General features: G+C 39.5%; 1 protein-coding gene across 50 annotated transcripts in view; it reads right to left on the reverse strand.

Annotated features, from left to right (window-relative positions):
- The window catches only part of ank3b (ankyrin 3b), a 166,609-nt gene that overhangs the window by 57,226 nt on the left and 94,296 nt on the right, over positions 1-15,087 (reverse strand). For 41 of the 50 annotated variants that reach the window (XM_053238444.1, XM_053238447.1, XM_053238443.1 and 38 more), the window contains 9 exons: positions 13,113-13,211; positions 11,236-11,334; positions 9,362-9,460; positions 7,186-7,371; positions 6,707-6,730; positions 4,750-4,848; positions 2,159-2,257; positions 658-756; positions 207-404 (listed from right to left, as the gene is read on the reverse strand). In XM_053238444.1, the coding sequence (XP_053094419.1) occupies positions 207-404; positions 658-756; positions 2,159-2,257; positions 4,750-4,848; positions 6,707-6,730; positions 7,186-7,371; positions 9,362-9,460; positions 11,236-11,334; positions 13,113-13,211 (1,002 nt within the window). The remainder of the gene's footprint in view (positions 1-206; positions 405-657; positions 757-2,158; positions 2,258-4,749; positions 4,849-6,706; positions 6,731-7,185; positions 7,372-9,361; positions 9,461-11,235; positions 11,335-13,112; positions 13,212-15,087) is intronic. The other 9 variants (XM_053238475.1, XM_053238488.1, XM_053238473.1 and 6 more) reach the window with 1 other exon arrangement.

Here is a 15,087-nt window from a genome sequence, read left to right on the forward strand (position 1 = left end):
CAAACACAAATACTGACTTAACTTTACTGACATAACTGTACTAACGAGCCAACTCTGAATCAAACAGGAAATGTACTCATGACAGTCAGGAGTGTTAGCCTGGGCCACCCAGATCCTGGTAGCTTAAGAAGTCAAATTTTATAATTATTGATTTTTTCCCCCCATGAATCTTCAGTTTTCTGCTGTACTGTTAAGTGTCCACCCACCAGTGCTTTGGCATTAGGGTTGGCCTTCTTGTCCACGATGACCTTTGCCACTTTGTAGTGTCCACAGTGGGCTGCCACATGCAGCGCCGTCAGGTAATCATTGGTGACGTCATCTACAGGTACGTCATGATGCAGCAGAAGCTGTACACAGTTCAGGTGATCTCCCTGTGTGGCCATGTGCAGCGGAGACAGCCCGTTCTGTAAAACATGCACACACAGTGAACACAGCTTTAAATATTTCTGCTGTGAAAGGTAAATTGATCAACATGCAACTTGTGAAATCCCTGTTTTCTAAGCAAAGAATGCTGCATTGTCACATTTAACAGTGGCAAAGGGATAGAGATCTCGGGAATGGAGCGCAGTGAAGCAATGGCAATGTACATAACATAGTGACTGTACTTATCAGTGTTAATACTACATCAGTGTGGGCTTAAAGCTGAGGAATCATTACTTTAGTCTTGGACAGAATGGGAGCTCCGCGGTCCAGCAGCATCTCCACAACTTGCTCATGGCCACTTCTGGCTCCACAGTGGAGCGGAGTGAGACCATCCTGCATGTTTGACAAAACACACGTTAGAATCGAAGTGGAAGAACTGACTCTTTCAAAAACCCCATCCACATCTCGACATTTTCTTTTGGCCCCTCTTCTATACAAAGCTCTCAGCTCTCTAAAGTATACTGGAAAAATAGATGAATATAACAGCTGCTCGTAATTTCTAAGCGACAGTAATGTCAAACACATGCTGCCCTGAAGTAATGCGACTGCTGTCATTCTTCAGAGTCAAGTAGAGTGTGCTGTGGGATTATTATATATAATAGAATACCTCAGTAGTGAATAATATATAGTATATTCATATATATGCATGCCTGCTGCAAATTAATGACTATTTAATAAGTTTAAACTCAGGACAGCTGACTAAGAAACGGACTAGTATGATTGCCATATAGTCACATGCCAACATTCCATTACATTATATATAGTAGGGGTTGCACGACTAAAATTTTTAATAGGTTACCAGTTGTTTTTTCCATAGTTAAACCAAAAACTATTTCAGCATATATTTTTAGGCTGTCTTATTTGGCAGCAAAGAACACATCAAACTGCACTTCAATTAATGGGCTACAAATTAAATTTCCAGCTTCAATGCTTTTTTAGACTACAATTTTAATGCCAAAATTAAATAAGTCGGTGCAATAAATGCATGATAATAAATAAAATAACAAATCTTTATATCATATTACACAGAGCTAGGTCACAATGGAGTTCATTATGCCACAGTGCAAGGATTTTCCTTAAATGTCCTTATATGTAGCCTTAAAAGGACAACAAAAATAAGTGCAGGAGGAATTCCTGTAGGAGCAAGTGGGAGTGGGATTAAAAAAACTCGCCTACACCGCTCCAGTTCATGTGAAGTGAAATCAAAATGTATTAAAGTTAAAGCCATTAAAGCAAAAGCATAGTCTTGTGCTTTCGACTGTCGAATTGGCTTCATCGAGAATGAAATATTTTCAGACTAACAAAGTCTGCTTCTTACAGTCTGTTTCACTCTGTTTTTGCCACCGTTCCGACTAGCCGACACCTTTAACTGCAGCATTTGTGCTACTGAGATACAGTCTGTTTCATTTAGTAGGCAGCATATGGACAGCTGTCTTCTATGATTCCTTATATTGGACAATTTTCCACATTTCTGTTCACTCGCTGAAAGGTTCATGAAAGGTTCATATTTGAGAAACCTGGCCCAACTAAGGAAAAGACAATATATTGATAACATTCTAAATCATGATAAAAAATCCATACTTTTATGTGATATGAAAAATTTATATGAGCACATAGCTATATCCAGCCTATTTGATCCATTCCTTTGCGCATGCTGTTTAAAAGCACAGCCTCACTTCCTGTGGGTTAAATATAAAGAGGAAGTGAGTTTGGTGTTACCGCAGGTGGCTCTGACCTTGGTTTTGGCATCAATGCGTGCTCCTCGTTCCAGCAACAGCTTGACCATGTTGCTGTTTCCTCTCTTCGACGCCACATGGAGAGGTGTGATGTCATTCTGTAATAGTTTAGGGGAACAACAAATGATATGACTTGAGAATGTTTACTTCAATCTATAAGAAAAGAACAGTTTACCCAAAGCTATTTAAAAAGTTGGTTTCTGCATGATTTTTAACTTTCCAAAGCAATAAAAATACTGCTACTGAACTATACACCAGGATACAGTGATACTAAGTGATAATGTACCCTATAAAATAAAATATAATGCTGATATCTGGTCATGCACCCTATATATTAACAGACAACAATTATGAGAGTTTCTGTAATGTGTACACCAAAGTAAACTACAGTTGTGGTACCAGTAAGTGTAGTAACACCACCCTCTAGTGACAGCTGTACATTGTAATACCACACACAACTGCATCCATTCCCCAGTGCTACAGACTAAAGCTCTCAACAAACAAGTCACAACATGACACACATGCAGTGCCATCCACTGATGCTATGCTCCTTATAATCATGGCAACATTTAATCAATGTAGTAAATTCGACATGAAATCTCACATTACATTCCTCAGTATGTGTGAAAAGGGAGGAACAGATTTACACTTCATTCATATGACTCTGTTTTTCACATCTACAACATCGGCTTTCCTTTGAAGTCAGAATGGTACACAGTCACTTGTAATCTGAACTTTTCGGCCTCTATTCTGGTCCACATGTTCATTTCAGTAAATGGCCATATGCTATGTTTACTCCTTCCTGCAGTCTAAACATGACCTTGTGTACACTACACTTCAAGCTTTAGATTCCACTCAAACCTATGAGGTCATATTTCCTCTATGCAGCTGTGTGAGTGTGCCTGTGTGTGTGTGTATGTATGTATGTATATTTATCTATATATATATAAATACACACACACACACACACACACATATATATATATATATATATATATATATATATATATATATACATATACACGCACACACACACATATATGTATGTATATATATATGTATGTATATATATATATATATATATATATATATATATATATATATATATATATATATATATATATGGACATATATACGATTTGCCTTAAAGGTTTCCCCATAAGTAGTGCTATTGTCTCACTGATACCTGCATCGTCAAGTACCAATGCACAAATATACATGTAGCGTTCACGGGGGTGTATACATTGCACATGTGCTGTACATGTGTAACGTGCACATTATACATGTACATTACACATATACTGCACACAGGGTATGTCTGCCTCACACCCAGTTTGAACATCATTTAAAGATATACACCACGAGACAAGGGTATCTTAGGTTGAGAGAGGACAAAGACAGATCTCGGTTTAGATTCTGTGGCACAGTTGCTTTCTAGTCTTTGATGCCCAGCGGAGTCTCTGGGAATGAAGGTAGGTATATAGGTGAGTAGGTTGGTCAGGTGGGTAGAGAGGTAGATGGCTAGGTAGGTTGGTTGGGTGGTTGTGTGGGCAGAGATAGTTGGGGAGATAGGTAGGTAGGTGATAGGGTAGGTTGGTTGGGTAAGTACATTGTATGGTCAAAAGTACATGGAGACTTCACCATCACACCCATACACTCCAAAATTAGTCCCCTCTTTGCTGCGACAACAGCCTCCATAATTTTGGGAAGGATTTCCACTAGATTTTGGAATAACTGACTATGGGGATTTATGTCCATTCAGCCACAAAAGCATTACTGAGGTTGGGCGCTGATCTCGGGCGAGAAGCTCAGATGAACATTTGGTGATCCGGTTCATCTCAGTGGTGTTCAGTGGGGTTGAGGTCAGGGCTCTGTGCAGGCCACTCAAGTTCTTCCACTCCAATGTTGGCAAACCATGTCTTTATGGAGCTTGCTTTGTGCACAGGGGCATTGTAATCCTGGATCAGGTCTGGGCTCCTGAGTTCCAGTTAAGGGAAATCCGAAAGCTACAGAATACAAAGACATTCTAGACAAGTTTGTGCTTTCAACTTTGTGGCAATAGTTTGGGGAAGACCCACATGACATGGTCAGGTGTCCAGATGTTTTTGGACATGTGTATATATACGTAGGTAAGTGGTTGGGTACGTTAGCAGGGTAGGCTGGTTGGGTAGGTTGGTTGGGTGGGTAGATTGATAAATAGGTGAGTACAGAGATCTGTAGGTAGGGTTGATGGATGGAAAGATACTTCCTTTGCAATACCTATGCATAACGACAGTAAAATCGGGTAGATTGTAAGGTGGTTGAGTGTGTAGATATGTACATAGATAAATAGGTATGTAGATGGTTGAGTAGGCTAATTGGTTAGATAGGTATGTTCAGGTCGGTTGTTGGGTGGGTAGTTAATTCCATTATTGGTCCTATATAAATAGATAGACAAGTAGGTGGTTGAATAACTTGGTTGGGTGGGTAGATAGGAGGTACATACCTAGGTACAAAGGTAGACTTGATGGGTGGGTAGATGCATACTTCTGTTATTGATCCAATTTATCCTATGCAGAATGACACTAAATTTGATGTAATGAGGTCTTACCCTGGCTCTGAAGTCCACAGCGGCACCACGGTTGAGGAGCAGTGTAGCTACGTTGATGTTGCCATAATGTGCAGCAATGTGCAGCGGGGTGAAGCCACTCTGTAGGGGTCAGAGTGAAAACACACGGGTCAAGATTTCAAACACACATACCTCCCCAAACCCCCAAACAGCAGAGGACCAGACAAAGCCAGGCAAAGTTCAGCCAGCCTTTCACAGATACACTGAGCCAGGAGAAGCTGCATGTCCTTCAAAAAAACCCTCCACACCACCCAAAAAGTAAGAAGCTACTCATTATGAATTCAGATCTAGACAATGAAATGTCTGATGTCTGGCCTAATGCCAATGCAGCTATCGATTATCTATAAGGGGTGTGGGTTGCCAATGAAGGACATTTACTCCTTCCAGGCTTCAGATCTCGAGCGTTACCGAACACCAGCATCAAAGAAAATTTACTAAAGCTGTTGGGGAATCCTAGCTCCATGCGTCTGGAGACTGCTTTGCAAACATGCATGTGAGTCTACAATGCATGGCACCTACGTGGCATCTAATAAATATTACTTACATGCCAAGAACGCAGGCATCTTATTAAATAAATCTAATGACAAATACCCAGTATCTTTTTAACAGTCTCCAAGTCTATAACCCAAGATTACATGAATTGCTAAAAATTTAACAAAAGTTTAGTAAATTGTGTGAGTTTTGCAGAGCATCATAACTCATTCAGTATTACATCATCTGGAAAAAACAGCAAGCGTTAGGATAGTGCAGTAAATCTGTGAGCTTCTTTGATTTGGAGGATTTTTCAGTGGGGTTAGTGAGCAGTAGGGAGTTAAAAGTTAATGATCTGGTGAGTCAGACATGTGTATTAGGGTAACTAAGTGCAGTATATACCATACGCTAATGAATTTATGAAATAACTGATGTTTCGGAGAAAGACCACATCTGAAGCTCCACTTCCCATCTAAACTCCCATGTATCTCCTCTGTACTATTTAACTCTTGCCCAAGAGTCTTACCTAAGTCCAGCCTATGTTCTCACACCGTTTAATAGCAACACAATAACTCTTCATGTCACTTAGTTGAGGACTTGATCTGCTTGCTTGCAACTTAATTAGGTACACAATTACAGACCATAGCCCATCTATTGCTATGCACAATTTTTCAGCCTCCATTTGCTATACAGGACACTGCCAACCAGATATTATTTTGGTTTTGGACCATCTTCAGCGTGGCAGTGACCCAGACATGGTAGTGTGTCCTGCAGTAGTACAAGTCTGCATGGGGAGGAGGGTCTCTGAGAAACATGTATAGCACCAGAAAGACTATAGTCAGTAACTGTATACCTACAAAGTGACCTATTTTGTGGGTAACTAATAACTGGGACCTTAGTGCCTAGAAATGGAACAAAAGAAGACAAATTATAGCATCAGAAAAATCAGATGACTGGAGAGAAAAAGAGAGAGCGAGTGGGAGATATTGATTGTCTTTAATTTGGACCCTGGACAAGCCTGTGGAGTAGGAGCTTAGTGTTATGAGTTCTGAGAACTGGACCTATTCTATTTGATGCAACCATTTTTTACAATTCGAGAGCTGAATTTCAGAATAGTCTTAAAAAAGAAAAGCTGATATTTCATATATATATACCTCAACAATTACTCAACAAATGTGCCAAATCCTAAACTTTGATAATACTAGCCACATCCCCAGTTCTATCAACTATCCAGTGACTTCCCCATCAACCCCAAACCTCCTTAGCGTCAACTGTGGTTTTCCTCTCCATACCACCCTTCCGTTTTTTTGCCCCCCGCAGTGCTACGAGTCTACTGTGCTATGGGTCTACTGCAACTGGCCCAAATAAATGAGGAAAAGCGAAGCACACAGAGAGGGAAAGGGTGATGCATTAACAGGAAGCAGCCAGGCGCGAGCAGGAGAAGGGCATAAAGTCGCTGCACATATACCTCTGTGGTTCTATTCACCATCATCTACGGCAGCGCATACCCATGGGCCCGAGAAAGGGGGAGAGAACGGCACGGTTAGTGTATCACAGACTCACAATGGTACCGATGAAAGCTGCTTCATGGTGAGGGAGAGTCACAAAAACAAGAAAAACAGACCAAAACAAAACACAACCACACCACGCCACAAAACGCCACAAGAGCTCAACTGGATGGTGCATGAAGAATCTGTGAGCTACAAACAGCACTGGAGATGCTTCCTCTAGTGCTGGTGTCTACAGCAAGGCTAAATTCCTATTGGAATAAAGACAGTGTTTTGTATTCTTCTAGATCTTTAGATATTACATACATAATCGTTTATAATAATTATAATAATTATTACACATTTGGGAAATGCTAAAAAGAGATGTGAAGCACCATCAAGTTCTAAGGACACATGATAAGCATTGAGTGTGTGATGGTGGCGGGCATGTGAAGGTCACCTTAGATTCTACGTCAGCATTGTGGTCGTTCTGGAGCAGCAGAGCCGCAGCTTTGGTGTCATCTTTGCGGGCGGCGATATGGAGCGCAGGAAGACGTACTTTCCCTTTAGTGTCGTTCTCCAGGAGCAGAGAGACCACCTGATCATGACCCTGCTGCAGTGCTACAGCCAACGGAGTGAAGCCATCCTACACACACACACACACACACACATGCAAACACACATATACACCATGACACACACAAGCAGAAGAGCATGGGCAGTACTTTAGACTAATACTTAAATCTTGCATAATAATAATCATACATAATATTTTTGGTTATTAAAAAGAGCTATATAAATAAAATATATAATTACTATTATTATTATTATTATTATTATTATTATTATTACATTACTAATATTTGAATTTAATATTTCAAAGACCACTTATAAACCATCCAAACTTTAATCCAGAAGTTTTTTCTCTAGATAACAAGGTGCTATGTAACCAACTCCTAATTCAACTTCTAATTTTAAACAATCAGAATGCAGTCTTTTTTCCCACTTCTTAAACCTATTTCTTGCTCAATATGAATTATTAATTCTTGTGAAGTACTTCAAACACTTCAAGCAACTCATCTGCGTAATGTGTTGGGTTTGAGTGTGTTGGTGATGACAGTGTGGAAATGGCTAATACATCCTTAAGCACTCTCAACCTTCAGGGACACACACACGCACACCCCCACACACACACACACACGTTTGTCTTACTATCCTTGTAAGGACCTTACATAGACATAATTATTAATGCAGTTATTATTAATGCCATGCCTAGACCTAAATCTAACCCTAACTTAAACTCAGCAACCAAAAGGAAACCTTTTTTTAAACAAAAGCTGCAGTTTCTGTATAAAAAAACCTGCTATTTTTGTACAAAAGCCATTTTCTACATAGGGAAATGAGTCCAATTGTCCCCACATTGTCAAAACTGTACAGATACTCCTATACTTGTTGGGGCATTTGGTTCCCAACTACGTATAAACACACACACACACACACACACACACACACACACAGCATGACATTCAACACCCTCGCTGCACAAATAGTCTTATAACCTTACCCTTTAAACATTACCCTTGTGTGGAAATAACTGCAAGGTCAGTTGGTTTAAGGTTCTCGTATCTGACTGATGACACAACAGCAACGAGAAGATCCTGTTGCTTTTACTTCTGTTGTGTATGATCACACAAGCTTAAAGCAATATGGAGATTCAGATTTACCACAGCACTGTTCAGTTTTCAAATATCATTGGTCATGAGGTCTTAATTTTTTAACAACTCTGCAAATCACAGGTTTATATTAATGCGCTTCTTCTAATATGTTTTTGTTTCTATAGTAACTACATACACAGAGACTTGCACGGTGAATGCGCCACATAAAAGGATTGAAAAACAAGTGTAATTTTTGAAACGAAGAAGTTTCCTGTGAGGCAATGTTTATTTAGCATTCATGGAAGGAGTCTCCAGTGTCAGCGCTTTGCAACAGTCAGAAGTAATGCTGACATTATGGTTTCTTGGCAAGGTGAATTTTTTCAGAAAGGAAAAAAGAGAGCAGGGTGAAGGAACAACTATTTATAGCTGCTGTGATGTAAGTGATAACAGGAACTAAGTCGTTTTGTGGACGTGCCACGACATTAATTGTAAAAAACTGAGGAAAAGTATGATGCGTCATTCTTTAATAAATAAAATGTATCAGTTGGGAATTTGCTGTGGTATAAAGATGAATAAAGCACTTCAGATGTGCTGTTATTGGAAATAATCAACTTCCACATGCCCTTGATTATTTATTCCTTATGCAAGCAACAGTTAAACCACTTCAAGTGGCATATTTAGCTTTTCTGCAGAAAAGGCTCTCACTTGTTTGTGTTATTTGTGTTGGTAAATCCAGCCTCGATGACGTTTTTATCTGAAAAGCCTATTATTTGTCTATATATTACTTTCCTAAATCTTTCTAACATTGAATATTTTGGAAAATCAACTGTTCTTGACTCCATATTCCCAACTGTGCTGGTGAGAGGACATGTGTGTAGATGTCTGCAGGTACACATGTTTGTGTGTGTGTGTGTGTGTGTGTGTGTGTGTGTGTGTGTGTGAATCTGTGTGTGAGTGTGAATCCATGTGTACTGTATATACCTCTGTGGCGATGCTCTGGCTGGAGCCGTTGTCCAGCAGATAGCGGACCACGTCCAGATGGTTCTCCTGCGCAGCCATGTACAGTGGCGTGAAGCCGTTCTAGAAAAACACACAGTCACATCTCACTTTAATTGGTTTCATCTTTTTAACTTTCCATATACACACATAAACAGAAGCATAGGCTTTATTAGATCATTAATATTCAACACAAGCAACAGTGCGGAGACTCTGACTCTGGTGTAGCTGGTTCAGAATATTTCAACGTAACACCCTGTTGTAGTTTATACAATGTTAAGATCTTTACAGTCAGTTGCTGAATAAGTTAAAATCAATGACCTTGACTTAAACTTAATAACTCTTCAGTATAGGAGTGCTGCTGTTTATACTGCTTCAGTATATTCCTCTCCTGAGATGATCACCTCTCACAGATGAATAAGTCTGTGTGTGTGTGTGTGTGTGTGTGTGTGTGTGTGTGTGTGTGTGTGCTCAGATTGGACGGGGGGGGGAAGAGAGATCATTCTTTGGGAACATTTCCAGTAATTTCTCCTTATAAAAAATGAGGCTGCTGGACACTTCGGAACGTCACACTGCCTTGGGAGATCCGTCAGCTGCTCTGCAGTCACACCAAGTCATTTAAGGCCAAGCTGTCAGTGTTACACACCAAGCACTCATTAACCATGCCAACCACGTAGCAATGCAGCTAGTGATATGGCCCAGCCCAGCATGGAGAGAAAGAGAATCAGTGTGTGTATGTGAGTGTGTGTTAAAACATCACATGGTACCTTATTACTTACTTACTTATTTACTGGCATTCATTTGTTTTTGACTGTTTGTTGTGCATAAGGATGTTTACACAGTTAAAGGAAAAATCTTTATAGGAAACACCTCTACAGTACCTGATAAAGGAAGTCAGAAATCTATTTGCTAACGAAAAAATATATGTAAAGGTAGTGCAACTGTTAAAGGGGAAAAAACAACCTTGATGGGAATTGCACTCGTTAAAGGAAAAAATTTCTATGGGAAATTAAGTAGTCTGTAGGAAGTGCAGTTGTTGAAGGAAACACCTCTGCTGTACTTGCTAAAAGAAAAAAATTGACTCTATAGAAAATGCACTTGTTGAAAGAATCCCCTCTACAGGAAGTGCACTTGCTAAAAGTAAAACATCTGTAGGAAGTGCCCTTGCAAAATCATCTTCAAGAAATAAAGGAAAACATTTGTAGAAAGGTTACTTGCACCAGGAAAACCTCTACAGGAAGTGCACTTGTTAAAGGAAGCACTACTACAGGAAGTGCACTTTCTAAAGAAAAATCATCTACAGGAAATGCACTTGTTTAAGGAAGCATCTCTACCAGAAGTGCACTTGTTTAAGGAAGCATCTCTACCAGAAGTGCACTTGTTAAAGGAAGCACTGCTATCAGAAGTGCACTTTCTAAAGAAAAATCCTCTACAGGAAATGCACTTGCTAAAGGAAAAACAACTCTATAGGAAATGCACTTCATGAAGGGAACATATCTATAGGAAGTGCAGTTGCTGAAGGAAACTCTACAGGAAGTGCTACAGGCAAAACATCTATAGAAAGTGTATTGCTAAATAAAAAGCCTCTATAGGAAGTGCACTTGCGGAATAAAAAATAATCCTTTGCACTACACAAATCTTAGGAATGTATACTTGAAAAAGAAAAAATATCTATATATCTCTATATGTAAAAAATATATAAATACAGGCAAAAGCTTAATGGGAAGTGCATTCATTAAAGGAAAAACCTCTAAAGGAGAAATACTTTATAAGAAGTAGAGTTTCTGAAGGAAAAATCCTGTCTGTGGAAGAAAACGATCCATGCTGGTTCAGTTTCCTCTTTTGCATCGTGCTCTTACCTGAGACTGCGCATTGACATTGGCTCCATTATTCACCAGCTCTCTGACCACTTCAGTCTGACCAGCGAGGGAGGCGATGTGCAGAGCCGTGTTTCCTTTCTGTGGGCACAAACACATGAGCTAAATGTTTAATACTTTCTACACCTCCTAGTAGCCACTCAGCCAGGAACAGCCTCCCAGTGCTGTCATTTCTCATAAACTTCCATTGCTTCCCACATCTAACATTGGATTGAATAAAGTCCTATATTAAAGTTATTACCATGATGAGTGTACATCAGGCTCCAAAAGAGTCCACTACCAAGCCGAGGTTCATTTCATTCGCTATGAAAATCTAGTAAAACTTTAGCAAACTATATTTCTGGTGGAAAACAGATGACTTGATTCTTAACTAACATAGAATCTCAAGTTAGAGATTACTTACTGAAAGCTGTATGAACAGTTACACATTTTTGGCACTTAATTTATTTCTGTCCTACCTATCTGACACACTCAGACTAGCTCCTCCTTTCCTGAACTGCAATCAAATCCTACTCATTAAACTCTGAAAAAGGTTCAATCTTCGACCCTAATGAGTTCTTTGCCTTGTCTTTCTGAGGGAACTCTGAGGGAAGTGTCTGTCAAATCCCCTTTTTCCCTTTCACAAAAGGATCCAATTAGAACCCCTTTAAAGAACCCTTAATGAACCCCTATTTTTTTTTAGACTTCTAGCTGTCTATGTCCTTTGTTTTCGCATTATAAAAGTTATCTTCATCTTCATTCATCTTCAGCAACCGCTTTATTCTGCTAAAGGTTGCGGTGGATCCAGAGCCTATCCCAAGAACACTGGGTGTGAGGTGGGAATACTATATCCTGGAAGGGATGCTAGTCCATCGAAGGACACCAGGCTCACACACATTCACACCTAGGGGCAATTTGGAGCAGCTAATCCACCTACTGGGAACAAGCCAGAAATCCCAGAGAAAACTCACATGGACATAGCGATAACATGTGAAACTCCACACAGACAGGTAGCAACCAAAACTCAGGATTGAACAAGGGACCCTGGAGCTGTGAGGCAGCAACACTACTCACTTCCTTATCATGACACCCGACTTTTCTAAAAAATTTCAAGCACTTGTTTGGGCTATTGTGCTGAGAGGGCTTTTGTCTTTGTTCAATAGTTTATTGTCAGTGAATCCTTCTCATGCATTAGTGTCTTCAGTTCCTTAATGTTCCTTTGTAATGCATAAAGGGCAATGTTAACTGAACTAGTATCAGGTATAGGATCTTAAGAGACAAAAACTAATGCTGTGTGTTTGGTGTATACATGCTTTAGAATAAATGGTGGCACAACAGTTTGAGAAAAAGAAGCAAATGGTATGTGACCAGGCCATTCAGGTTCCTCAATCAGCTAAGAAATTCATCTTAAATATTAATTTGCTTTGTATGTTAGAAGGAAAATTAGTTTTTGATAAATGATCAAATAAAAGCAGTTTGTGGTAGTAAATTCAGACTGTTGGACTCTTATGTGCTAATATATCAGTGTAATAAAACTGCTGTGTTCTGCTTGCATTCGGTCCGTTTGAGAAATGAGAGTACTGGCCAGTGTTTATTTACAAATGTGGAATTAAGCCACAGGATTTTGGCAGCCCGTGCAATATCATTGTTGTGGAAAGAGTTTTATTGAGAGACTATTTCCGCTGCTTAAAAGTGGCCTCTACATCTCTTGAAAACTGTCCATAACCTTGACTTTGGAAATTTGCCGAGGCAGCAAAGCCACAGACAGCTGAACTCATTACTCTGGTCTCCAGTAATAAATGCTCTCATTGTAATATATGGCTTGTGTATGTGTGTTTATCAGTGGGAAGTGGAATTTCCAGAGCACCCTTTGTGCCTACCTTTGTTGCCGCGTCCACAGTGGCTCCGAGTTTAATAAGCTGTGCCACCATCTCTACATGGCCCTCCTTGGAGGCGAGATGAAGAGCGTTCAGGCCATTCTGCGTGCACAGAGAAAGATACAAGAAGGTGAGCCTCTAGAATGTGCACTGCTAAAAACATATTTTGAATGCTGAACAAAGTAGTCCATCTACTCTCACTAAACAAACCAGTGTTGTGTCTCAAATTGCATACTAATGTACTATACTAGACCATTATTGAGTACTAACACTAAACGGTTTTGATATTACAAGTTAGCGTTTCAATTTTAAAAACCTCTCACTTTCACACAGGCTTGAGCGAGCGGTCAGATAAGAAGCTTGTGCAACACACAGTAACCATGGTAACATGAACATGTGGCACTGCGCAAAGCCTTAACAGTGTTCATTCCTTCATCCTCATAAGTGCCCATGAGTTTGTTTATATTTTGGGAAATAAAACCAACTAAATTCGTCAGAAAATACTCCGGGCACCAGTTATGAACTGGAGTGATGTAGCAGAGGTTGAGGAACTGTCAGAGTCAGAATTCACACACCATGTGACAGTGCTGGCTTTTCTACTTAAACTGATATTTTTTGTGGGTTTTCCAGTGTTTCTGGGGGCGAAAGACTTTAAAAAAAGGGTTTTAAAAAACCTTCGGCCAAAAGTATGTGGATGCCTGACTTTCCACAAACATTTGACACAAAGTTGGTGGCACATAATTGTGTAGAATGTCTTTGTGTGCTGTAGCATTACAATTTTCCTTCACTGGAACTAAGTGGTCTAAACCTGACCATGACAATGCCCCTGTGCACAAAGTGAGCTCCATGAAGACATGGTTTGCCAATGTTGGACTGGAAGAACTTGAGTGACCTGCAACCTCACTGAACACTTTTGGGATGAACTGGAACACTGACTGCGCCCCTCACCTGACATCAGCGCCTGACCTCACTAAAGCTCTTGTGTCTGAATGAGCACAAATCCCAACAGCCATGCTCCAAAATGTAATGGAAAGTCTTCCCAGAAGTGTGGAGGTTATTATAACAGCAAAGGGAGAACAACTCCATATTGGAATAATTCACAGATTGGAATAGTTCAACAAGCACATATGGTGTCATGGTCAGCAATTATGCTGTTATCATAGAGTCTTCTTCTTTGTTTTCTGCATTCTGGTTTTCTCTTGCTTCAGGGCAACACTAATCACATCTTTAGATCACTGCTGACACATAGTTCCTCATAACTATGGTTCTTCGTTTCTTAGTCATACTTCATAGCACATTGTTTCCCATGTCTTTCTATTTATATGTTTGAACAAATACAAATTCTGTGTTCTGCTTGTGTTTTAATCCCAGTGAAACAAAAAAATAGTTGATGTTGTAAAAAGCTGGTGCATTGAAATTAAATTTCCATGTGCTGAAATCTTGTATAGCAAAGCTGTACTCATACTCTGTGGTGCAAAACATCCTAAATGTAATTACTAATCTGAAGAAGAAGCACTATACCTTATGGAAAGAATTTAGCTAGATGATATAAAACCTAAAAATCTGATCAGACATCTTATTTCTATGCACACTATTTGTTACTATCTGATATGTCTGTTATTATCACTTTACGATCTGAAAGATGATCACAGTGAGTTTCAAAAGACAGAACCAAGAATATAAAGACAATAAAGGCATATTGTTCGAGATGTGCTGTTATAGGAAAATAATCAGTGACGAGGTGGTGTCATGGTGTGAAGTTGATTATTTTCATAACAGAACATCCTGAAGTGTTTAGTCCTCTTATAGCAAAGCAATTTTCCAATAATTAGATTTTTATTAATTTTTATTAAGAATGACACTTCCTATGTTTTATCTGTCTCTAGTTACTTTCCTGAAGATTTTCCTGTGTCTGAAAACTTACTGACTGTTACAAAGCACTGGCACTGGAGACTCCTTCCAAAAATGCTAAACAAAC

The sequence above is a fragment of the Pangasianodon hypophthalmus genome, chromosome 12, assembly GCF_027358585.1.
Source record: "Pangasianodon hypophthalmus isolate fPanHyp1 chromosome 12, fPanHyp1.pri, whole genome shotgun sequence".
Taxonomy (NCBI): Eukaryota; Metazoa; Chordata; class Actinopteri; order Siluriformes; family Pangasiidae; genus Pangasianodon; species Pangasianodon hypophthalmus.